The following is a 27,101-nucleotide window of genomic DNA, read 5'->3' as shown; positions in this document are numbered from 1 at the left end:
GATTTGAAGTTGGAATACAGTGAATAGGGATAAACAATATGGGGTTAACCATTCCATAACCTGAATGTTCAACAGAGAGAAAGAGGATCATAGACCTCTACTAAGTCAGTTTGGAAGATGCACTTCCTTAAGGTTTTTTGAAGTCTTTCATCAATGATTGGAAAAGGTTCGTCTTACAACAATGAACAGATTTATTAAAATGCTACATAATACGTAAAGCTGCTTTGTATTTTAAATATACTCAATGAAAGTCATCAAATGTGGCCTTATTCCGCCCTGGTCGGGCATGTCATGCACAATAGATGGGTCTACACATGTTAAAACCTCAACTTACACCAGCTTTACACCAGTGTGCCTACTTTCATAACCTCGATAGATTCATCACCAAGGCCAGTAGAGTATCATCTCAACATAATAGATACAGTATATACAATTTATGTCTCTGACCGGCCCTACAAACAATGTCTACATTTTGTAAGCTACACTCCTCTCTTCCTCCTCTCTCCTTTCATCCCATATGCCTGTTAGAGCAGTGCTGCCCAGGCTCTGAGATTGCTGGGTAAAGACTATAACCCTCTGGTGCAACATGAAACTCATGACGACTCCCTTTTTAATAACTCCTGTGGTTCTACATATGTTCTGATGTCTGTATTTGAGTATTTCATAGTATCTGTTTGAATAAAACACTTTAAAAGGCTATACACATTCAGAATTAAGCCCGGAAGGATACAGGAGGTGCAGATGAAGCAATGTAGACTAGGAGGGGCAAAGTATATCGTTTTGACTACTCAGACTATTCAGGGATAACCAATTCCTCATTTTTCTGGTCTATGCTGCCATCTACTGGATTGGGAAGAGAGTGGAGTACATCAGTGGTGCCCCAAATCCTGTGTGGGATTGTTTTCAAAACCAACAACTGATATATGTTTAATTGAAATGTTCATGATATTGATTATTGCAGTTGATTTTTGGGTCAGAATTAATGTGTTTATTTTTTGCTTTAATGCAGATATTTATCATTTACTTAGCAGGGGCAATGTCCGTTGCACTTCAGGGGAAGTGAAGTAAGTATAGGTTGATATTGGGTGCGTTCCTCTGCACAGACGTTGCTGACGCCTGCCAGATCTTAACGCCTGTGTTTTACTTATCAGCAAACCACATCATGTGTTATAGCAGTCTGTCAGTCGATAACACAGTCGATGACGTGTCAACACAACCATTGGTTAATGCATGCAAAGTCAGCAGGGGAATGCAACCATTGTCTTATTCCACCCTACACCAGGAAATAAGTAATGTACATGGTGTCATGGGGCTTCCTGTATGTAAATAGATCTTAGAGAGGGAAGTTCCACTCCAGACCAGACGGTGGTGCATTTGCACTTGGTAGAAATTTAACCAGGGCCTCTTTACAAGAACTTCATCCTGATCGTAGTATTGTGAACGTCTTGGTTAAATATTTTTTCTTATCGATCATCAACCAGTTGATGAGTATAAGTTAACAATGGTCCTTTTGCTGTGGATTGGGTCATACGAAGGGGGATTACAATGTTTTCTGTGATCTATGATAGTAGTCTATGAGCATTACAGCATTATAGCATTATCACTTTAGACCTGTCTACGCATTATCACCTTAGACCTTTATATACATTATTTGTCATCTAGACATGAATTGTCCTTGTATGTGTTCTTCTGTCACACAATGCTTTGTCTTACTGTAACTTTATTCCTTCTCATTCAAAATCATTACGACGTTCATAATATCATCCTATGTTATATAGAAACAAATGTTTGATACTAAAGTTGCAATGTGTTCAGTGATTACTGGTTCATCAAGCACAAAGATTATATAATAACAAAGTTGTCAGTGTTACGTGGCAAAAGACAAGTGGAGTCATAAGAGATTGTTCAAGTCCAAGTCTGTCTGAAAAATTCCACTGTTTGTGTGTTGGCCAGAATTCTATTTATTCACCCCTATAGGCCCTTATTTCCACCTGCATGTTCAGGGTGTTTATATGTAAACTACTATGGGGGGGGGGGTTCACCCCAGGGCCTATTTACTGTTAAGGAGCAAGGCTCGGTCATGCTCTCTCCCTCGCTCTCTCTCTAACACACACAAACATGCATGCAAGCACATACGCACATTCTCTCTCTCTCTCTCTCTCTCTGTGTGGTGTGAAGCGATAACTGGTGCTGGAATTCTCCGACAAATGAAAACAAACTGTTCTTTATGGCCTTTTGGCACAATTTTAATTCAGTGGTTTCAGCACTCTTCAAACAGTTCTTCAGTAGAAGCATTTCATTTGAATTGTAGAATGAGGACACAAGATCATGAGAGGATACAATTAAAATCGTCCAAAAGAAAAGTTTGATGAAGTCAAGCTATGGGTATGCAGTGATGCAGGATATAAAATAGGCCTCTTGTATACTCTAGTTATATCACTGTCCTCCATGACTTTGTTGTTTTCCTTGTCGCTCTGTTTCCAATTACACTAAGACATGAGGAGGCCGATAAGGCTTTATGAGCTTGTGTTGGAAGTTCTCTGGTTGTACTGTTGAGCAGTGGTGTAAAGTATTTAAGTAAAAATACTTTAAAGTACTACTAAAGTTGTTTTTGGGGTTACCTGTACTTTACTCTACCATTTATATTTTTCATGACTTTTACTTCACTACATTCCTAAAGCAAATAATGTACCTTTTACTACATGCATTTTCCCTGACACCCAAAAGTACTTGTTACATTTCGAATGCTTAGCAGGACAGGAAAAGGGTCCAATTCACTCACTTCTCAAGAGAACATCCCTGGTCATCCCTACTGCCTCTGCTCTGATGGACTCACTAAACACAAATGCTTTGTTTGTAAATTATGTCTGAGAGTTGGAGTGTGCCTCTGGCTATCTTTAAAAAAAAGTGATCTGGTTTGCTTAATATAAGGTATTGAAATGATTTATATTTTTTTACTTTTGATACTTAAGTATACATTAGCAATTACATGTACTTTTGATACATAAGTATATTTGAAACCAAATACTTTTAGACTTTTACTCAAGTAGTATTTTACTGGGTGACTTTCACTTTTACTTGAGTCATTTTCTATTAAGGTATCTTTACTTTTACTCAAGTGTTACAATTGGGTACTTTTTCTACCACTGCTGCTGAGCTATCTCATAAACACTAATGACTGTAGTAATGGGGCTCTCCTCCCTGGTCAGTCCGCTGAAGGCTAGTGGCTCTGTCTGGAGTAAATAGAAGAGAAGTAGGATCATCCTTTTTGCTGAAAGGAGACATATTTAGCAGTGTGAAAGAATAAAATACGCTGTAGACGCTTCTCAGATTTGATATATTTCACTTCAGAAGCAGCAATCCAAATCAGACTTAGTAGATGAAATGCCAAGCTCAAGCTCAGTTCGTCTCCGTCTTGACTGAGATGCCAGGTGACCTCTGAACGACGCGTTCCTATTCACCCGTGGCCTGCGCCTCGTTAGAGGGCCTGATTCTGCAATCGTGTCATCACTTCGCACCGCCTTATCGACAGCATCTCAGCTATCTACATTCTCCCTGAGAACTCAATATGACCCAGAGTGCAGTGGAGGGGGATGGGGGATGTCTGTATGTTTGCAAAGGTGCAGAGACGAGACTTAAAGGCACAGTTCAAAGGGATTGGGCTATTGCCGCTCATCCCACCTTCGCTGTCCTGGGCCCAGTAAAGGCTTTAAGCCACTGGGTTTAAGATGTTGCACCTCTGTAAAGTTCTACCACAGAGTAGTTTCAAAGCACCACATCCATGAACAAAACATGAATGAAGTTGGCCCATTTGAAATGGCAATCCAATTGAAAAAAAAAATGTTTTACACATTTCTACATTGTTAAATTGTATTTTTTTTCTTCAAGACATCTTTAAAAAATGACTTTGCTGTGCGCGAGCAGAAAAAAAAAACTGTTTAAACCAGCCAGTCAAATGTGTCCTCCAGGATTTGCTTGTGCTTGCTTTGGCTTAAGTTCAGAAAAACAACGAGGGGGGAAAACATCTACTGATAGAATTAATCATCGGAAGACAAGGAGACAGTGACAAATCCATTTCTACTTTTAACTCAAACATTTAAACTCTAGAATGCTAATAACGTCACGCTTGATTTAGGCTGGCTTCTTCTAAAGAAAGTGTATCACTTTCAACCTGTTCCTCCAGTTCTGAAGAGTCATACAGTACCACTGAGGAATAGCCTACAACTGAAATACAACTCAAGCAGCCAACACACAAAAACCAAGAATAATGAGCTAATTGTGCAAAAATAATCACATTTTAAAACTAAAAATGATATGTATATTTTTTAATTGTATTCCGGTCATTCCTTTTTTATGATTTAAAATGGATATTATTGAGTTTTCTAATTGAATTCTCATGCCGATATTTTGATATGCTGGTAGAGATCTAAATCATTGAACGGTAGCTTATAGGCACTGTTAATAATTTTCACTATACATGCATCCCAGTAGAAAGAGGAAGGGCCACAATCTGGCCTCCCATCCTGACTTCTCTGGAAACTCAATGGCAATGAGACCACGATTTGTTTAGATTGTTAATCAAGGCCCATTATCACTTTGATCTGGAGATGTAAATTCTATGTTTGGGAAGGGCCTGGCTACATGGTGGGAGAGCAACAGGATACACAGAACAGAATAGCACAGCACAGGAGGCCTGCTAGTCTCTGCTTGGCTCTGAGGTTGTGGGCCCGTCTCCATGGGGAATTGGTGGTCTATTTGGGTCTGGAATCCATTCAAGCCTCCCTGGCGGGGCTCCCCGAATGTTCCTCTCTGAAACCAGGCATTCTTCCGTGTTATTGATATTAAAGCAATGCTGCTGACGGAGCACAGCTTAACCTGGCTCTTACCATTATCAGGCAAATCGATCATTTCCATACTGACAATTTCTCAGAGCACAAGAGACCTCAAGTCATCCTCCTCGGGAGGGTATATCTTCTCAAGTGGTCGGGTTTGACGATGCACATCTTCATACGCAACACTTAGAGGTTATGTTTACACACTGATGTCACTGCTGGCAAGTTCAAAATACACCCCACTGAATCCAAGTACTGTGTTTCAAAATAGTCAAATGAAAGGATGCAATCATCTTCATCACCACCCTAACAATTTTCAGCTTTATCTTCTTCATTATTGCAACAAAGAGAACAGCTTTCCTCTTCAGCCCTCAAGTTGCTCTTATAGCACCCAGTCTTGTGTGATGATGACTCGGTGCTCTACTTCATTCAGAAGTCCTTGCTGTTTCATCGAGTGAGGGTAGCTCTGGAACCGTGTCCCTACATCTACTGCCAAGGAAAGATTCTCCTTCTCTCGATTTGGTGTAGTCATTTTCTCTCCCTGTTGGGCAGAAGGTCTGGGACCGGTTCCTCTTCAAGGAGAGACACTCAGACTTCCATTTCTCTGGATGTTTTTGAGATGTAGTGTAAGGTTATGCTCTGCAGCATATGGAGACACTTTGAATCTTCCATGAAAGCCTCTCCTTTGAGGTAATTGCACAATGATTCCGAGAGGGACGCTTTGATTTAGCAACAGCATTGTTGACATCAAGTTTCCAACCATTCACGTCTCTATTGGCAGCACTGCCTTGATAGGAAGAAAGTAAGTCCAACGCAAAGGTGTTTGCCATATAGCTGAACGGCATAAAATGATCCTTAATTGATCCCTCTAAACAAACTGTCTGTGAGATAATGACAGGGTAGCATTATTGAGGTGGGGGGCGAGGATAATTTCCCTTTGTTGCAAATTTCTGCTTAAGGTGTGAACCTCATCTAATTATATCAGATTAACGTAATCTCTCCTTGACTTTTCATAGCACTGTGAGCTCTCTCACATGCTTGTATGCGCAAAGAGACACCTTTGACCAACCCTGTAATTACCACTATCACTATTAAGACACTGACTTTTATATGGGGAAAAGATGGTTTCATCAACATTGCATATTGACATTTAGCAATCTCTGATGTTGTTCTCTATACAAAAATGGTTCAACTAAAGCCTCATATCTGAGGCCTCTACACCCCAAACCTGCCACAAAGTAATTCTAAAATGAACATGAATGGAGTAATAATTGACATATAACATTCCCATGTCAGTGTCATCATAAACTGTTCCTCTCTGTCAGTCAATGTCTTATTGTCTTTCAGGATGGCGCATGGTAAACTCAACGGGGACATGACTAGGACATTCCTCTGCTAAAAACCTCAGTCACCTTTATTTACAGTGCCTTCTGACAGTATTCACACATTTTGCTGTGTTACAGCCTGAATTGGATTCAATTTAGATTTTTGTGTTACTCTCAGTACCACTCATCATTTATTCAAGCATGGTGGTGGCTGCAATATGTTATGGTTATGCTTGTCATTGACAAGGACTAAGGAGTTTTTTAGGATAAAAAGAAACGGAATAGAGCTAAGCACAGGCAAAATCCTAGAGGAAAACCTGGTTCAGTCTGCTTTCCAACATACACTGGGAGACCAATTCACCATTCAGCAGGACAGTAACCTGAAACACAAGACAAATATACACTGGAGTTGCTTACCAAGAAGACAGCGAATGTTCCTGAGTGGCCTAGTTACAGTTTTGACTTAAATCAGCTTGAAAATCTATGGCAAGACATGAAAATGGCTGTCTAGCAAAGATCAACAACAAACTTGACAGAGCTTGAAGAATTGTTAAAATAATCATGTGCAAATATTGTACAATCCATGTGTGCAAATCTCTTAGAGACTCACCCAGAAAGACTCACAGCTGTAATTGCTGGCAAAGGTGATTCTAACATGTGTTGACTAAGGGATGTGAATTTTTATGTAAATGAGATATTTCGGTGTTTCATTTTCAATACATTTGCTAAAATGTCTAAAAACATGTTTTCACTTTGTCAATATGGGGTATTGTGTGTAGATGGGTGAGAATTGTTTTTATTTGATCCATTTTGAATTCAGGCTGTAACACAACAAATTGTGTAACAAGTCAAGGGGTATGAATACTTTCTGAGGTGCTGCATATTCTGATCATTACCCATTTCATTACACAGCACAAAATGAAACAGATTCAAATGATTATCTTTAATGTAGATTATTTTGTCAAAGAATGCATCTTGTCCGCTGCACCCCACGGTCAGTAAGTGAGAATACAGAGTGCAGCTAATCTGCGACTACACCACCTATAGGTTTTGTAACTGAATCACACAGAGCTCTCAGCTTTGTCCAGTGTCCAGGCATATAAAGACTTTTCAGGAACAACAAGCACAACAGGCTCCTGGTACAGCAGTTGAAGGTTAGGATGTGTTTGGGGAAGGTGTGCAAACCTAGAGAACTTCTTGTTAGACAGGTTGTCATGTGCTTTCAGCTACAGCTACACTCCTCTCCTGTCGTATCTGTTCTATCCCGAAGCATTCACTTAAACAGCCAACAGGGGCATCATGGCAGTTCGTTTGTTTCTCATTTCAAACATTCAAAAATGTCCCACCGGTTTTCTCTTATTGCCCTGTCCATCTATTAGGACATGCTGTATATGCTCTGCTTTTGGACATTTCACAATGAGGTAAACTGAACAGCCTCTCACTGCTGATGGGGTAAAGTGGGTGTGTGTGGCTGTATGTTTAGAAGGGGATTTCTAATCACATTGCACTGTGCAGGGGCTAACTCAATGCAGGGCCCAACTCAATTATAGCACATACAGATTATCTTAATTTGATCACTCTGTTGTCACTGAATGTCCCTGAGCTGCAGGGAATGCAGATGAGCTTTGGGATTTACAAATATTCACTGAAAACCTGCTGTAACGATTCTCCTCCTCTTCTGAAGGGGAGTAGGAAATATCGGACCAATGCGCATCGTGGTAAGTGTCCATGTTGTTTATTATAACCGGAACACTGAAACAAAAACAAAAGTAGAACAAAACGCAACAGTTCTGTCAGGTACTCATACAAAACAGAAAACAATCAACCACAACTAAAAAATGGGAAAACAGGCTACCTAAGTATGGTTCTCAATCAGAGACAACGATTGCCAGCTGCCTCTGATTGGGAACCATACCAGGCCAAACACATAGAGATAGAAAACATAGAACACAAAACATAGAATGCCCACCCCAACTCATGCCCTGACCAAACTAAAATGGAGACATAAAAAAGGAACTAAGGTCAGGACGTGACACCTGCTCTAACACATGTTTATATTGGTATTGCACATTCCATGGAGCCTAAATTTGACCAGTTTACATCCTAACCACCGATCAAGCAACATTATGGACTAAACATTCATATCCTGTTGCTGCAGGATTATTTTGATGTGATAATACGTGTCAAATTAAGATCCTCTATCTGTAATTCTAAAGTAGTGATTTCTGCAGTATGCACCCTCCATCTACTTGTGTGTTTGGGGGTGTGTGTGTGTGTGTATGTTTGTGTTTTTTCTTGGCCAGCAAGTCCAGGCTTGGATGCAGTCCTGCCTGTCCCTATTCTATGCAAACATGTCAGGCATTTCTCCACTTGTATGAGTGAGCTACGGTCCCCCATTTTGGCAGGTTTAAAAGAAGACTTAAGAAATCATGTGTGCACTGTATTTCAAATGCTATGAAATGAAATCTCATTTGGATTCTGCAATTGTTCAAGTGTTACTTAAGTTTAAGTGTTAAAGTAAGTGTTATTCAAGAGTTATTTTCTAGAATGCAAAGTACTTTTTTAATGAGTAGTACATTCTAAATACTCTAAACTGACTGTAAGTAAGATTCAGCTGGTTCCACATTCAATTCTGATTTGAATACCCAGGGCTAGGATTACTGAACATAGTTGAGGTTCAAATTCATGTTGATTCTGCATTTATGTGACACTACACTTTGTGAATGTGGGATGTCTAGTTGATTAATCCATGTGTGTCTGGACAAACAGGTCTCCTTTGTACAGACACTGGACTTAACTTATGCAGCTTTCAACAAATCACTGAAATGACAGACGACTACCAGTATGAATACATATGCATTTCAGGAAGTCAGTGGCTCTCTTATGAGAAACGTGGAAGTGAGGCGCTGGCGGGAATACTTTGAGAACACCCAAAACAAACCCACTTTTAGCCCCAACTGGCATCCACGCCATGTTAGAAATAAGGGAACGTATTTATGGGTGTCTGGCAGTGGTTCACTGAGGTCCACACAGATACAACAAGGCTGCCTGGATGCCAGTGCCTTGCCTCCTGATCACCTTAGATTTCACATCCACCCACAGCAACTAAGTGCTGGATTCAATCTGTATCGCTGAAGTATCGTGAACGATCTGCGTGAAAATGTAAAGGTCATTTACGATTGAGCCGACATATGCAGCATTTAATGTGAACACAGTCTCCACAAACGTGGGAACATTGCCTTTAAATTTCAATCGAGCTATAATGTGTATCTTCCGTGATATTGGGCGATACGGATTGAATCCAGCCCTAAAGCCTGCACGGGAGACGATTAGTCCTCATCTTGAGCCACCAATTTAAAGGTGACTCTCCGGGGTTCAGACCACTCTTGTGTCCATGATCACCAGATCAAAAGGGCTTGTGTTTTTCTGCTTTCTACTTTAAAATAAATAAAATCCAATGATGTGAAACTAATTACAGATAAGTGAAATGCTGTTGCATTCAGTGGTATAAGTACATGATAACAATATTCAAAAATGAATCATACATAAATGATTTGGTCAGATGTAATTTACTGTAATTACTCTTCTCCTCTTCATCTCCAGAGTAAACAAGAATGATAAAGTCACCTACAGAAACTTAAACCACACTTAAACCAAACCTGAAGTTTTATGCAACTGTTTTCATTTTGGAGTGCATGATATAACAACTCAAAGATGCTGAACCTACATTGCTAAAAATCTATATTTTTACCATCCCTACAGATATCAATCCTATTGTTAAAGTTGTTACAGACGAAGGTCAACACATGGAACAAAAGTGGTTCGCTTTTTCCGTCCCTAATATAACAAAATCAAGATGGCTATACCAAACATAAGTCTTTAAAACACATACACACATGAGCACACACACAGTATAGAGACAATGTTCTGCTCTGTTGTGACATCAAAACTCACTCTGTCTTTTGGATTCCAATGTCAGGACTTCACTATTATGCTGCTGGTAACACTGACAGATTTTGAGCTTGGCTTTTGGAGGAAGACACACGGTTCTCATAAACCCATTAATCTTGAAAGGAGCAACTGTCAGAAAACATACACTACCCCTATCCCTGACATAGAAAAGGTCTGTCCAAGGCCTTGATTTCTGGTTTGCCGGAAAATGATATCACACTGCCTCTCGATAGCAGGCCTTGAATATCCCAGAGCACACTTTTCTGGGCTGGCCCTGCCATGGCATTCTTGTATGAACAAGGACAGCACACACTAACCCTAACAGAGGTGAAAAAGCAACACTACATATACACATATTCTGAACTCAGACATCTGAGGAGTACAGCTCAATGGGGATTCTCCATGCTCTGAGTTGCTCTCAAAAAGCACAACCCATGGTTGTTGCAGGTTATAAAATAGGTGGGCATGACTTCAAAGCTTCTGTCCCTTCAAGCCTGTGCTGTGTAAAATGATACTAGAAAATACTTGACATGAAAACATCAGAGGAAAAGTGCAATGAATTAAAAATAAAATGTTGTTACTATTCAACTCTGGGGTCAATAATATTTGTCCTTATCAAATATTTCAATACTACAAATCACATTTTATTGTCAAATGATTCATAACGAAAAGATGTAGAAAAGGTGTAGAGAAACTTACCCACAATGCAGAGGGAAAAAAGTACATAATGAGTAATGATAACTTGGCTATATACACGGGGTACTTACAGGTACAGAGTCGATGTGCAGGGGTACGAGGTAAATTACTTCGATACAGTGCATTCGGGAAGTTATCAGACCCCTTCCCTTTTACACATTTTGTTACGTTACAGCCTTATTCTTAAATTGATTAAATATGTTTTTCATCAATCACACAATGCCCCATACTGACAAGCGAAAACAGGTTTGTAGAAATGTTTGCAAATGTATTAAAAATAGAAAATGGAAATAAGCTTCATTACATGAGTATTCAGACCCTTTGCTATGAGACTCGAAATTGAGCTCAGGTGCATCCTGTTTCTCTTGATCATCCTTCAGATGACTCTACAACTTGATTGGAGTCCACCTGTGGTAAAATCTTTTGATTGGACATGATTTGGAAAGGCACTCACCTGTCTATATAAGGTCGCACAGCTGACAGTGCATGTCAGAGCAAAAACCAAGCCATGAGGTCGAAGGAATTCTCTGTAGAGCTCCGAGACAGGATGGTGTCGAGGCACAGATCTGGGGAAGGGTACCAAAAAATGTCTGCAACATTGAAGGTCCTCAAGAACAGAATGGCCTCCATCATTTTTAAATGGAAGAAGTTTGGAACCACCAAGACTCTTCCTAGAGCTGGCCGCCCGGCCAAACTGAGCAATAGGGGGAGAAGGGCCTTGATCAGGGAGGTGACCAAGAACCCGATGGTCACTCTGACAGAGCTCCAGAGTTCCTCTGTGGAGATGGGAGAACTTTCCAGAAGGACAACCATCTCTGCAGCACTCCACCAATCAGGCCATTATGGTAGATTGGCCAGACTCTACAAGATTCTCTGGTCTAATGAAACCAAGGTTGAACTCTTTGGCCTGAATGCCAAGCGTCACATCTGGAGGAAACCTGGCACCATCCCTACGGGGAAGCATGGTGGTGGCAGATGAACGGAGCCAAGTACAGAGAGAAACTTGATGAAAAACTGCTCCAGATCGCTCAGGATCTCAGACTGGGGTGAAAGTTCCAACAGGACAATGACCCTAAGCACACAGTAGCTTCGGGGCAAGTCTTTGAATATTCTTGAGTGGCCCAGCCCCAGCCTGGGCTTGAACTCGATCAAACATCTCTGGAGAGACCTGAAAATAGATGCGCAGCGACACTCCCCATCCAACCTGATAGAGCTTGACAGAATCTGCAGAGAAGAATGGGAGAAACTCATCAAGTACAGGTGTGCCAAGCTTGTAGCGTCATACCCAAGAAGATTTGAGGCTGTAATCACTGCCAATCACTTAGTACTGAGTAAAGGTCTGAATATTTACAGTAACATTCAAAAGTTCGGACACACCTACTCATTTCAGGGTTTTCTTTATTTTATTGTTTTCTACATGATTTTCCAGATTGACTGACCTTCATGTCTTAAAGTAATGATGGACTGTCATTTCTCTTTGCTTATTTGAGCTGTTCTTACCATAATATGTACTTGGTCTTTTACCAAATAGGGCTATCTTCTGTATGCCACCCCTACCTTGTCACAACACAACTGATTGGCTGAAACGCATTAAGATGGAAAGAAAGTACACAAATACATTTTTAACAAGGCACACCTGTTAATTGAAATGCATTCCATGTGATGACCTCATGAAGCTGGTTGAGAGAATGCCAAGAGTGTGCAAAGCTGTCATCAAGGCAAAGGGTTGCTACTTTGAAGAATCTAATTTGTTTAACACTTTTTTGGTTACTACATGATTCCATATGTGTTATTTCATAGTTTTGATGTCTTCACTATTTATCTACAATGTAAAAAATAAAGAAAAACTTGAATGAGGAAGTGTGTCCAAACTTTTGACTGGTACTGTATGTAAAAGTGATATTTCTAAAAACCTGTTTTTGCTTTGTCATTACGGGGTATGTTGTGTAGATTGATGATGAGAAAAAACGATTTAATCCATTTTAGAGTAACACGGAACCCAAACTGGCTACGTGCATGCGCCATCGTGCGTACAATTATTTTGTCCCCCTACACCAAATGCCAAACGTCACCAGGTTAAAATATCAAAACAAACTCTGAACCAATGACATTAATTTGGGGACAGGTCAAAAAGCATTAAACATGTATGGCAATTTAGCTAGTTAGCTTGCACTTGCTAGCTAATTTGTCCTATTTAGCTAGCTTGCTGTTGCTAGCTAATTTGTCCTGGGATATAAACATTGAGATGTTGTTTTACCTGAAATGCACAAGCTCCTCTACTCCGCCAATTAATCCACACATAAAACTGCTGACCGAATCGTTTCTAGTCATCTCTCCTCCTTCCAGGCTTTTTCATCTTTGAACTTATATGGTGATTGGCATCTAAACTTTCTCAGTATTATCACAATGACCGGCAAAACAGTTTGTCTTTCAATCACCCACGTGGGTATAACCAATGAGGAGATGGCACGTGGGTAGCTGCTTCTATAAACCAATGAGGAGATGGGAGAGGCAGGACTTTCAGCGCGATCTGCGTCAGAAATAGGAATGACTTCTATTTTAGCCCTTGGCATCGCAGACGCTAGTTGGCGCGCGTGAGCAGTATGGGTGCAATAATTCTACATTTATTTTTCGACGCTCGCGCATGCGACGTGTCCCGTCTGGTCAGCATGTAAGGCTATAACGTATCAAAATGTCGAAAAGGTCAAGTGGTTTGAATACTTTCTGAATGCACTGTATGTACAAATTGGTAGGGATAAAGTGTCTCGGCAACAGGATAGATAGATAGATAATAAACACTTGCCATGCTGTAGCATAGAGAACAGTCTATAGTATACTATAAGGTGTCACATATTTATAAAGTAAAAAGAAGAGAAGTCAATGCAATAATACATCTACAGTATGTAATCCAGAATTGTTCCATATCATGGGAAGATATCCAAGTAGACCAAACATGAGTCAGTAGCCTTCTTTGGAGTTTTAAGTGTTCCAGTAAATTGATAGCAGACCGAGAGAACACCACTCAAACCCGGCCATGCCACACCGCCAAAAACCAACAATGGAATGCCAACGGCGTCACAGATTATAAAACCTGTAGTAGAAACATTACAACACAAATACCTAAGAAGGCTCTCCAACGTCATATGCAAACATTATCAAGCCAATTAAAACAATTGCTTTGATCCAATTAGGATTAATATCTGGGTAACATGCCTTATAAACAATACACTGATGTAGCCAAATTAAGCTTATTAGAAGACTTAATCAAGAATACAGAATAGATTTAGTCACAGAATCACACAAAGCCAAAATATTATTAAAGGAATACATGAGTATGTGATCACTTCATGTTGAGTGTTTCTAATGAATTCCTGAACTTTTGCAACACAAACCCATGAAACTATGTCAGTTTATAATTTCGGAGACCTTCATCATCTTTTGATAGCCCATGCTCTGGTCTCGTCTTGTCTATCTCATATGTAGAGGTAGTTCTAGTAGAGGTAGTTTTCGGATGCATTCTGTCCAGGTAGTAATCTAATAATCAGGAGAAACACAAAAAGGGCAAACATTATGATTATCTTCATTCACATTACTTGTTTAAAAAAACACACACTACCTGATTCAACAATCTGACCATCACCCCTCAGCCATTGCATTCATACACACTGTATCTGTGTGATCCCTTACACGTCTTTGCAGTTTTTGCATTCCGTTATTGCTAATTAGTTTCATGCTAGATGAGGTTTGAGAGAGGATGATGTATCTTTGTCTTGGTTAACCCCTACGTCAGATGTTACACACAGGCGTGTCTCATTATGATCCTCTAAGATAATATTTCCATATGGACAAATTGAATTTGTGGTCACTGATTACTGTGTTTTTATCTTTGTAGGGGACACTGTTCCATTCTCTCCAGATATGCCTCTCCTTGCGTGTATTACAGTAAGCCTTCATCTATTAAAGCAGTGAATGCATTGTGGGACTCAACTATCTGTGAGTAATGAAAATAGCTGCTTTATGGTTGTGTTTACCAGATATGCTTCGCTGATGGGTACGTGAGAGTAGTGTGTAGTGTGTAGTGTGTAGGGTGGTGGGAGGGGGAGGGGGGGGGGGGGGGTGGGGGGGGGGGTGGGGGGGGGAACAAGTCTAAATAGACAGAGATCAAACTGGGAATGTTAACAATCACCCTGTTCATATTTTCTGACGACATTTTATTGGATCACAGCACAATAAATTTAAAAAAGACCTATTTTATATTTTCCTTGATATATTTCCATGCTTAATGAAAGCCAGATTTGTCCCCAATATTTAGCAACACTGTCATGGATTTCAAGGGCAGCCAACACTATAGAATATAAACAATGTAGCATGTTATGTATTTCAAGTGCAGCCAACAATATAGAATATAAACAATGAAGCATTACCTCAACTAACCTGTGCTCCCCACACATTGACACCTGTATATAGGCTCACTACTGTTCTTTTATTGTTTATCTTTAATTATTAGTTATTTTTATGTTTTATTTAAATGTGTTATGTTTCTTGTTGTTGTTTTACTTCAGGTTTTTTTGTAAATACTTTCTTAACGGTTATTTTTCTTAAAACTGCGTTGTTGGCTAAGGGCTTGTAAGTAAGCATTTCACTCTAAGGTCTACTACACCTGTTGTATTCGGTGCATGTGACAAATAGCTGGTCTCTTATTAGTGCCATAGGACACACACTCACAAACACATGCACACACACACACACACACACACACAAACGCACAAATATCCAGCACTTACCAGCCATCTCTGCCAACAATGTCCATTAATTCCTGTAAAGGAAATACATCATGAAGTGGAGCCATTTTAGTCCACAGCCATTCATTCTTGTTTTTACACTCCACAGTACAGATACTACACATTTAACAAATGAAATCCAAATGAGTTCACTTGCAAGCCCAGCTGTGCTACATTGTGAAGCATATTTATTTGGGGACAAAATATGTTTGTTTTTCTCTGTATAAAAGCTTGGTTTCTGAGATGTACAAATCTAATGTATTTGCCCGAGTGGGTTTTTGCATTGCTGCACATACAGCCTAGAAATCAAAAGGGATGCATATTCCTACACGGCTAGACAAGGCTCCCTCCCCATGTAACAATTAGACTCCCCTCTGCACACGGGACGTGTTTCGAAAAGGTCACAAGCAATTACTGAACCGGATAAAAGCTGGCCTGTCTCACATGGCACTGCACACTCTCATTAGGCGTGTACTGCAGCCTAGAGTGGGTCTCTGGGCCATAAAATCCCTGTGCTGCTCCCTGCCTTCCAAACCTCCTCTAATAGGTCTGCACCCACCAGTGTTAGCAGCACAAGGGAAACTACACATCACCTCTGGATCAGATATGAGGGGAAAGGAGTACTGGCAAACACTGTGAGAGGATGAGGGCCTACTGTGCATCACAGTGCTTACTCAAAACCTGACAAGGGAAGGACATGGTATTTCCCCAATCATAAAGACAGGCTTAATTTGTATGGATGTTTTAAAAGATGGGATTAATAGAAATAAAAGAGTATGATTATTATGTGTATCTATGAATATAGTCATACTCATGAACCATATAGGTTCATATAGGTCCCATACAAATTCAAGCCAAAGAGGAGATAAAGGCATGGGAGGAGTCTCTAAACTGCACGAAAAGGCAACAGAGATCCTTTATTGATGTGATCCATGCACAGGATACCTTGCTCTCAGGGCCGATTCCAAACAGAATACTTGTGGCCTTATTGAAATTGAATTTTAGTACACCCAGTTTTACACTCTCTGGCCCATGTCGATCCTAGTGCGCTAGATGCACTCATTGTGGACCCTGTCTAACACTTTCCATGCTGAGGTATGAGATCACAAAACTCACAAACACGAAATCAAAACCGGAGGTCTTCAATATAACACCATGGCCCATCAAGTAGAAAAGGGCCATTTGAAACCTTAACTAATAGACAGTTGCGTATATCGTATACATCTATCTGCCTTTTCAACGTCTGAAGGCCAAATGCATGGGGACGATTTTTCCGCTAGTAATTCATATGGAAAAGTTCAAAATGTGCATCATGCTATTAACAGTTCATTTAAATCGAGCATCCTATTATATGAAAAATATATATAATATAATAAATATATAATCACACACACACACACACACACACACACACACACACACTTACTCACGTACCTCCAGGCCACACACACACACACACACGCGCATACAAATAAATAAAATGTAAATTTCAAAAAGGCACAATGCAATGGAGAAATTGGTATTAGGCTAATATGTAATATTGCTAACCTAAAATGCCCGATAAGCTATAGTGAATTAAGTTGTGGGTAAGTGCAATGCATTATTAAACAGTCGATTTGCATATGTTTCGTATATTCCACTGGGAATAAGGGCCAGTAATTTCACTAAAGAAGAAAGAAAAGTAATTTAATTAAGGTATGAACTAGCCTCCGCTATATGAAAACTAAACATCTAAGAAGTCCTTCATTCACGGATAAGATCATGCACACTTGAAGAGAGGATTCCTCAACGTCACTTGAAACAAAGATCAATCAATACTGAAGGACTGGGTCTGTGCACCTGCAATCTTCAACCGTATTCAAATTCAAGTTAAAACAAGCGACGGATATCCACCCAAATTTGTTTGCATCTCTCTATCATTGAAAACTATGAATAAACATTTTAAAACAATGTATCAATTCATGGGGAGATGAGGCATGTGTTGACAGTAAACCATAGCAAGAAATTGTTTATTTATTTTAATGGCCAAATATGATTTCGATGATCAATCGTTGAAATAGGCAACGTTTGGAAATATTTCTAAACGAAATATAATCGAAAAGGCAACTTAACCAAATGTAAGTGGGCTAGCTGCAAAATCGAAATTTCATGCAAAATCGAAAAATAAAATAAAATAGAGGAATCAGACGGGTTTATTCAGAATTGCTGGTGCATCGCGGTGTGTTTTTCTTTAGTAGTAAACCGTGGAGGGGAGTGATCGGAAAAACAACTATGCAATATCGTTTATTACGCATAGGCTTATCTATTGAGCAGCATATGGGCTCAGAATATGGGCTGTCAGCGAGAATAGGCCTAAGTAGTTAAATACCGGACTACCGTAAGACCTAAAGCCCAATACAAGGCTATATGATGTCATTTAAGACGATTGTGAATACCTACAGTAACGTGTGAAATATAATTAGCTTGCAGTGTTCACAAGACGCAACTAATGTTACAAAGGTCTCCGCTTCAGCTAAACATACTTAGAACCCTGATGTGTGCACGGCGTTTAATGCATAAGGCATTGAGAACACTACCCATAGGCCCTACATGTACAGTGACGAAACCGCCAGTTTGCCGAAAACGACAGCTTCCTTGCAACACATCCATTGGTGATGTGTGTGCCAAACTAAAGTAAGCGCATACCAGCCTCCTGCGTCATGGGTTGTAACCACAGAGGTGACATGAGACGAGAGGTGGACACCTGTTGGGACCCAGGTCCGCGCGCATGCTGGCCTTTCTCCAGCCGCTACCGCAACTGGAGAATGTGCTGGTTTGAGGCGCTCGAGACGAGGATATAGCCCATACAGAAACACCAACTTTTGAGAAACTATTCGATCAAACTAGTAATGGAAAAGCATAACCTTTTGGTGTCAGTTCATATTTTTGTTGGCGTGATGCCAGTCGTTAATGATTGAAATGATGCATACAGATTGAACTGAGACACATCTAACTCCTGGAAATCAAACATGAGAGACAAGAGATGTTTTGGGCTGATTCGTTATCTAAAATGTATTCTATTTCAAGTATGTTAGAAAGTGATAATATCTTTCAACCGTTACAAAAACTACATTTAATTCATGCAAATGTTAATCGATTCACAACGGGCATTTAGGGAACTTCATAACTGTTTGTTTGGTTTTGTCACGTGACTTTTGCAGCGCCACAGTTGAACACGACCTTCCTACTTTACCAGCAGGTCATTCTTCTCCCAGACATGTATTTAGGCACTTTTTTTAATCAGGAACATGCACAAAAAAAAGACTCCATAGACCTAGAAAGACGTCAGTCAATTTTGAGGGCCTTTATGTACATAATGCAATATTGAAAGTGTTAAAACTATTGCGTAATAGGCTAGCGAGCAGTGTATCTGTCACTACATTTTACTGATACAATCGTACAGCCTAAAATAATATTACTCCCCAGTCCCTTTATAAAAGTCATAATTATCCTTTTCAATTGATCATTGGTGCTTATGTATTTAGTACGCAAATATTCAACAATGTTGAAGATTCGTTTTGTATATACCTTTCTCTACAGAGATAATAAAAATATTATAAGTAATTGGCCTTTGATTGACGAAAGCACAAACTCGAAAATGTTCAACTAGTTATAGGCTACAGAAATAATCAAATGTAAATCATATGTTATTAGCCAACACTATACATGTTGCATTGTTTCTGAATTTTCCTGAAAAAAAGGAAGATTAATAAAAACAAATGCATGTAAACCTACTTGACCAAATATCTAACGGTGCTAATAGTAATAAATAAGTAAGTATTCATTAATTTTAAAAGCTATGGATAACAGTTTAATTAGCTTGTTGACATTATATAATATTGCCTGTTAGCAACAGAAATGTTTCATATTTTCAGCGTCAAAGTGCAGACGTTTAAACGATTATCTTCTCAGACATGCCTTCATAAAGACACAATGCAAAACTCGAAAGAAAATAAATATACTTTGTCATTTGGTAATTGATGAATGTCGACCCATTGATTTGTAATTTGCTCTGTAGATTTAGTAAGCGGCTGAATCAGCTCTACACCAGATAGGCCTACCAGTTTTACCGTGCCTCCAAAGTACAAATTTACTCGCAATACATTCAAATACAGCTCGTATTTAAACTTAAACTATTTCACGTTGTAGTTCTTGTCAAAAAAGTTTCTGAAAAAATATATTTGAAACATGCATTTATACCTGACACATCACGACATGTTTGTGTTCCAGTGGTCCTCTTAGCCAAATAATCTGCACAGTTGTGGCAGTATGTTGGAATCTGTTAAAACTAGATGACTGCATGCGAGGTGTAATTCCTATTCTTTCCAGATGAGGGATGAGTTTCTGTTGAGCAGTCCTATGGATTTCTAAAATAGTTTTCAACAGAATTCCACAGAATCCAAGCAAAAGCCTGTCAAGAAGATGAACAAAACAGATAGATAGACCTAATGTAGTTCTGTCGCTTATCACTTCATCAAGATAGTCAATAAATGATGCTAATTCCATTGAGAAACATTCAATTTTGCATTGTATGCATTATGTTTGATTTCCTATTGCTTGCAGACAACCTGGAGAGCAGTGAGCATCAATATCACACTAACTGTACCATAATTGTTCACAGTAACTGTACCATAATGAGCGATCGCCCTCTCCTCTTATTTCGCCTCCATCCAAGGTTGCTGTGGTGACCCAACCTGATGTTTTCCATGTGTCTCGATCCCTTTAAGACCTGTAGTGAACTGGCCAAGAAAGAGGGGATAGTGACACTGCACCTTGTTACGGTTGGGACGACTGTTAACTTTTACTACAGACATTTTGCAAGCTTATAAACGATACTTTTTTTAACTTCCACAGGAAACACAGAGAACATGCTGTGATAATGCTAGCCTCTGGAATTCAGTCAATACCCTATAGTCTGGGAGCATTACAAGCCACAAAGGTATTGATTACATGGGTCCTATAGCATGTTTGATGCTAAGGATGGAGGTGTAAAAAAAAAGGCCTCACCAGTTAGTGAGTCCCTTGGTCTGGCTTGTAATCGAAACTTCATGTGACACTATTCTATTAGCCCATGGTCTGCTCGTTCTGGCGTCTAATGGCTCGCGGATCAAATCATTGGCTTCAGCTCAGCTCCCAGGTGTGACGCACGGGCGGTCAGTTTGTGCCCTCAATGCCAAAAAAACAAACACATGTTAACATATGGTGGCATTGTAAAGCATACTGGAAAATATATTAATATTTAAAGACAATTGTAATAACATAATAATCGGCATTACAATATAAAAACATCGAGGCGGGATTTAGCCTAGTGGTTAGAGCGTTGGACTAGTAACCGAAAGGATGCAAGATCGATTCCCTGAGCTGACAAGGTAAAAAACACTAATCTGTCGTTCTGCCCTTGAACAAGGCAGTTAACCCACTCTTCCTAGGCCGTTATTGAAAACAATAATTTGTTCTTAACTTAATTGCCTGGTTAAAAAATACATATATTTCTAATCAAAATGGCGTTGGAAAATGTTGGGGAAATGGATGGTATGGAAATGTATGTTGGAGTTAAACAATTCTGAAACATGATGTTTTTATGAAAATAATAAAGGCTTAGTAAATGTTTTTGTAAATCAAACGTCATAGAAATATATAATTTCTATCCCATACCAATATTCTTTGCAATTGCACTTTACGCACGAGCCTATACATGTGCTAATACATTTCGTCCAAACCTATAACAGGTTTATAACAGAATAGTGATCTCTGATCTTGACCTAAAGAGGGGGTGGATGCGATTCTAATGGTGCTCTGATCAAAATATATAGGTTTCACTGCATGCTATATTGCCAAGTGTCACTCACAAACTATTATAAACACAATTAACATTAGTGGAAGTGCCTATTTGAAGTCCATCCAAAAGCACAAGCTCACCTCATTTGAAATAATCTCTTCCATGGTTTTGAATAGTCACTCCATCTTTTCTATTTAACCTACCAATGCATCATGTTTGATAAACGTTTTCCCTCAGACACTTCCCCCTATGTAAAACACCCAGAGGTTGAATTGAGCAAACCGGATGGTGCATGTGTGTAACAGCCTTTCCACAGTCAGGACGGCCAATGAAATCATACCAGAGCTCCAACGTAACTGGTAAAATTGACGTGGAGGGACGCGTCAAATGAATCCCAGCAAACTTCAGCCTCCGGTATAACTCAAATTTGCCTTTATCGGATTAAGATCACTTCAGTGCCATTGTACCGAGTAGTTTCTCTCAAAGCACTGTGACAGAAGAGTGGAAAGAACATCGGGAGGAGACTTTTTAGAAGTCCCATTTGTTCCTTAACTTTTTGCTTCCTTCGTGCAGAAGGGAGAACCACCGCATTCAGCCATTGAGGGGCAACTATTTCAAAGCATCTCGAACCACAGGCAAATGGGTAAGCTTGCGTTAACATCTGCATGCTTCAGTGAAAGAAAGCTTATGGAAGCATAACCGTGCTTAACACGCCTGCATAACGTCAGAAAGAACCAGAAAGTTTATTTCGGGGTGTAGGTAAAGTGGACAGACACATCCCTTTCCAGAACGAATGGAAAGATATGCTAATGTAAAATATTCATAATCTGGGAGTTCATATTCAATGGTTGATTAAATGGATAGTTAATGTAAAGGATGCAATTGATTTACATAAAACTTAAAAAGTGTCAAAAGTATCTCTCAGATCCAAGGTAAGTAAAATATAAGGTAAGTTAAATATATCTTCCTGCTGTGAATAGTAATAATAACTTGCATTAGCACGCATTGTCCATGGTTAAATTTACTGTAAGTATGGAGAGCATGAAAATAGTTTTGTCTGCTTTTCGTGACAGTTGAATATGTCCATGTATCTTCATTCCCTGCAGAGCAAACCTATGGGGAGGTGAATCAGTTGGGTGGTGTATTCGTCAATGGACGACCGCTGCCCAACGCCATACGACTACGGATAGTAGAATTGGCCCAGCTTGGAATCAGACCCTGCGATATCAGTAGGCAACTTCGTGTCTCTCATGGCTGTGTGAGCAAGATACTAGCACGATACAATGAAACGGGTTCTATTTTACCCGGTGCCATCGGGGGGAGCAAACCACGGGTTACTACACCGAATGTGGTGAAGAACATAAGGGATTACAAACTAGGTGACCCGGGGATCTTTGCCTGGGAGATCCGGGACAGGCTTCTCGCAGACGGAGTTTGTGACAAATACAACGTGCCCTCAGTAAGCTCCATCAGCAGGATTTTACGGAACAAGATTGGAAATCTTTCCCAGCCGAACCAGTATGAGAGCAGCAAGCAAGCCCCCACACAGGCCGGCCTCTCTTACAACCACATATACCCCTATTCATACCCCAACGCTATGTCACCCAATGGCAAAATGGGCAGCGGTCCCGGAGTACCCGTGGCGGCCGGGCATGTAAGCATATCAAGGGCCTGGCCATCAGCACACACTGTCACCAACATTCTGGGTATCAGGGCCTTCATGGATCATCAAGGTGTGTAATATTGAATTTATTTTCCAGACAAATGATTGCGTGCTGATCTGAATGGCACCATGCACACACAGTTGTAACCCATTTTCCAATAATTATCCAAGTACATTTGGGGTCACAGGTTCGAGCTATTTGACGTGCTGTTCAGTTTATTACTCATTATATGATGAATTGATTTATACATCCTGTTTTGACGTTAGTTCATCAGGGAGGAAATGTGCCCTATACATCTTTGTAGGCCTTGGTTTGGTGCCTCACAAGGAAAACAACTTACTCTGTAGGTCTACTCACTCGTGCCTGTAGGCAAACACCTTGCTTAGGCTAGGATACTTATTAAAGCCTCCTCGTTCCCCGTGGGACCTAAGGTCAATATAAGGTCCTACTCGTCATGTTTTTAGTGATGTGTTGCCTCGAGGTCCCAGATGGATTGTTAGCCACGGCATGGCTGCAGTTCTGCCATCAAATAAACGAATTAATTTAGCAAGTAGCCTAGCATGTAGCTAATTTTGAAAGGGCATAGTTGTGACACATTCTTTAGAACGACGTGATATAATAATATATCATTTTATGTGACACTGACAATTTCCGCTTGATATGAACGTGTGATAGCCTTGTTGCATTTATCCCATTTCCTATAGATTCCTGACCATCCCTATGTACATTTCTGGATTCAGAAACAAAAACAACAGGCCTTGCTTGGATTCGCACAATTTGGCACACTATTCTTCTTTTGAAAACATATGGTTTTGATAGCATTTTAAGAAATATTGCCGATATTACGCACAATATTAAGTAGAACATGTCATTTAGGTCCCGTTTACTATTTCAGTCACTAAGGCTAGGCTACTGTCTTTCTATTGGATCATTCGATAGGCTTGGTGATGAAAAGGCCTAACTGATCAACAATAGATCAGAGACATTTTGATCCGACATTGAAAAGTGCAATCTGCTGTTTCCTAATCAGCTATTGCTGGAGCAGAGGGATATCCACCGAAAATGGAGGACTGGAGTAGTGTCAACAGAGCGACGTTTCCCTCTGCTCATGCAGTCAACGGAATTGACAAATCAGTCATTGATGCGGACATAAAATATGCACAGGTAAAGACAACAGGGACTCCTATGAATGCAGAAGACTAGCTGCGTCCTGTATCTACAGAGAGACTGGGCTCGAAGTGTAATATAGTGTGTATTGAAAGGGATTAGTCTGTTTAATAAAATATTGTTATTCTCAAGTTGTTTCAATTCCCCCCCCCCCCCCCCCCCCCCCCGTTTTTTGTAACGTTTCCTCCAGCATTTTTCAAAGCAGATTAATATAAATTGGGTTGAATGTATATATAGGCCTACACACTTAGGTTACGTCATAGATGTGAAATGTTTCGTTCTGGGAAACCTAAGTCTGACATTTTCTGCCTTTGTTTGTATTTTTTGTTGCAGCCTTCATCAACATTATCCAGTTATGTCCCAGCTTGTTCCTACTCATCTTCGAACCAGTACGGCGTTTATAGTGGGCCAGGTAGCTATGTGACCCCTGGACACCATTGGCAGTCCCAGAACTCGAGTTTGTCCCTACCAAGCAGCGGCATGACGATGCACGCGGGAGACATACACTCTTCAATGGCGTTCAAACATCCATCGCGAGAAGGTAGGCGATATAATGTTTGATAGTGTTCGGTTCTGATCACAACTGCGATAACGTAGTTTTAGCGTAATTTGAAAACCACTGGCAGCTGACTCGTTTCCCTTAAATTGTCCTTAATCTACGGAAAAATTAATCGTTATTTTAAATTCAATAACTGAGTGTAAAATACAAATTAAGTTAATCTTTTCTTATTTTTCATTTCTTTATATAGCCTATACACCCCCCCACCACCACACACATACACACACACACACACGTTTATTAGGCTACGATTAATCTAGCAGCAGTTGTCTAATTGTGGAAATTAAAGTTATGTTACTGTCAAGCCCCTCAATATGTATCATAGAGTACGAATAATGGGAGACCCAACACTAGGGTATTAGTGTAAAATGCAGTGTAGTCTCGAAAAAAAAAACATTTGGGTCTCGAAATTGTAGCAGCCTAAACTATTGATGTAGCTACAATAGCCTTGATGGCGCGGACCTATAGTGAATAGATATCGATGTCAGATAAATAGGACATATTTTAGGCTGAGATAGGCCTAAATATGTCCTTGAAATAAGTGATCTCGGTTGAATGATCTCGGCCCTTATACAGGTATTCTAGTTATGCTTCGATTAAAACGTTTCCTTATCATTTTTATATTTATATTTTAATTTCAAATTAATTTATGAAGTTAATCAAAGTGTTATAAAAAGTTTGTTATTAGCCTACATTTACAGATGATATGACGTTGACGAAAATGATGCCTATTCATGGATAAATTCAAATGAATCGAGGTGTGAACCCGAGAAGACGGAATTTTAAGGTTATATTGCAGCTTGCGATAAATGTTGTCAGTAAATTAATGAAAAGTGGAGGCCTAAAATGTAAATGTCATGTGAAGGTTAAAAAGGAAAATAATAATTGCGTCAAATAATGTAAGGATAATTAAAATATTGTGTTAATGAATAGCCTTATAGCCTAACATTGACTATTAGAAATATGATTATTATAATTATTATTTATAACCTATTTTGTATTTAAATGTTGCATGCATGGTGTCGTCTTACTTTCAGGTAGGTAGGATATAGGCCTAAGCGAAAACGATTTCGTTTTTTAATAAATATTGCCATTCTTTCTGAGTTTTGCTGAAGTAAAGAGTAATTGCTTGTGTGCTATGCAAACGTCTTCTGTTTATGTTTTGCAGGAGACAGAAAGCCCACCAGTCCACTAAGCAAGCAGCAGCAGCACGAGGCGTTGAGCAGTGTACACGGACTCAATCTCCCTACCTCATCCTCTTAAACCAGGGAGCTCGTGCAGCAAACCGAGGACTCAGAACTTACAATTGGCCTATGTAACGAGCTGCAGACCCTGCCTTACCTAATTGAATGCATTTCAAGAATTCAAACAGTAAGTGGAAGCACTATTTATGATTTGTTTGCCAAAGTGTTAAATATTGAATGTGCCCTTATAGCCTGACGCATATGCATACAAATGTAGCCAACCATAGATGACCTACAGTCGATATGTGGCTTTACGAATGTAAACTTATGAGGACTAATGTCCTCATGTAGTGGAGGTGGCGGTTGGTGGTTTTGTCATATTTTCATTGAAATAACCTACTTCATGTATATTTCTGTAAAATACAGGATTTAAATGGAATAATGTCTGTCATTGATTTTTCATTTTGCTATAGTCTAAATAAAGGGTCGCATTGACAATTGAACTGTATCCTGTATACACAAAACATTATATTTTCTTGATTGGTTTCAAATCTGGTTTCTGCATACAAACTCAACGATGTGAACAAAGTGATGAATTGTAAATGTAAAATAACTGCAAAAGCTTTAATTATATATTTTTATAAATCCATTGTAAATATTCTAAATAAAGGCATTATAAAAAAAGAACTGCTCCTGTCATGAATGAACATGCCAAACACATACTGCAAAACATTTTCCCAAGTCACATGTGTTTGATAAGCGATTTAAGGCTCAGATATGATTTCACTGGGTGCCACAGAACAGTAAAAAGTTGTTGAACGTAGCAATTAGATTTCGATAGGTAGCAAGATGGCCAAAATCGATATGCGAAGTTATCGGTATGAGTGAAATCACTGCAGATAGCATCATGCTGGGCCAACGTGTGGGTGCTAATCCCTTTTCCTCTCATGGGCGCCTTGCTTCTGTGTTAATGGAGCTTACTGCATTCGGCGCCTCCAGTGATGGTATCTTGACTCCTTCTGGATACTTGCCATGAGGCAAATCAAATAACCGATCAAGTGCATGTTATTTTGCAATAGAGGCTGGGGCTGGGATTACGCACACACACACACACACACACACAC

At 39.7% G+C, this 27,101-nt stretch overlaps 1 protein-coding gene and 1 long non-coding RNA gene across 2 annotated transcripts; one reads left to right on the top strand and one right to left on the bottom strand.

Annotated features, from left to right (window-relative positions):
- Nucleotides 1–13,270: 13,270 nt before the first annotated feature.
- Nucleotides 13,271–21,695, bottom strand: LOC110505417. The gene is made up of 5 exons (XR_002470757.2): nucleotides 21,544–21,695; nucleotides 20,632–20,790; nucleotides 20,255–20,363; nucleotides 15,589–15,620; nucleotides 13,271–14,338 (listed from the first exon to the last, which is right to left on the bottom strand). It is a non-coding gene; the product is annotated as an uncharacterized LOC110505417 (long non-coding RNA).
- A 13-nt stretch (nucleotides 21,696–21,708) lies between these two features.
- On the top strand, nucleotides 21,709–26,661 carry pax1a (paired box 1a). Its single transcript, XM_036962947.1, has 5 exons — nucleotides 21,709–22,046; nucleotides 22,510–23,136; nucleotides 24,098–24,231; nucleotides 24,568–24,775; nucleotides 25,962–26,661. The coding sequence occupies exons 1-5, from the start codon at nucleotides 22,043–22,045 to the stop codon at nucleotides 26,054–26,056; spliced, it is 1,068 nt and encodes a 355-aa protein (XP_036818842.1). The 5' UTR covers nucleotides 21,709–22,042; the 3' UTR covers nucleotides 26,057–26,661.
- The last annotated feature ends 440 nt before the right edge of the window (nucleotides 26,662–27,101 follow it).

The sequence above is a fragment of the Oncorhynchus mykiss genome, chromosome 25 (genome assembly GCF_013265735.2).
Source record: "Oncorhynchus mykiss isolate Arlee chromosome 25, USDA_OmykA_1.1, whole genome shotgun sequence".
Classification (NCBI taxonomy): Eukaryota; Metazoa; Chordata; class Actinopteri; order Salmoniformes; family Salmonidae; genus Oncorhynchus; species Oncorhynchus mykiss.
The sequence above is the reverse complement of the archived record's forward strand: the minus strand, read 5'-3'. Positions and strand labels throughout refer to the sequence as shown.

Coding starts and splice junctions, on each gene's coding strand:
- pax1a (XM_036962947.1), top strand. Junction 24,232..24,567: donor CGGACATAAAATATGCACAG/GTAAAGACAACA, acceptor TTTTTGTTGCAG/CCTTCATCAACATTATCCAG. Junction 24,776..25,961: donor CAAACATCCATCGCGAGAAG/GTAGGCGATATA, acceptor TATGTTTTGCAG/GAGACAGAAAGCCCACCAGT.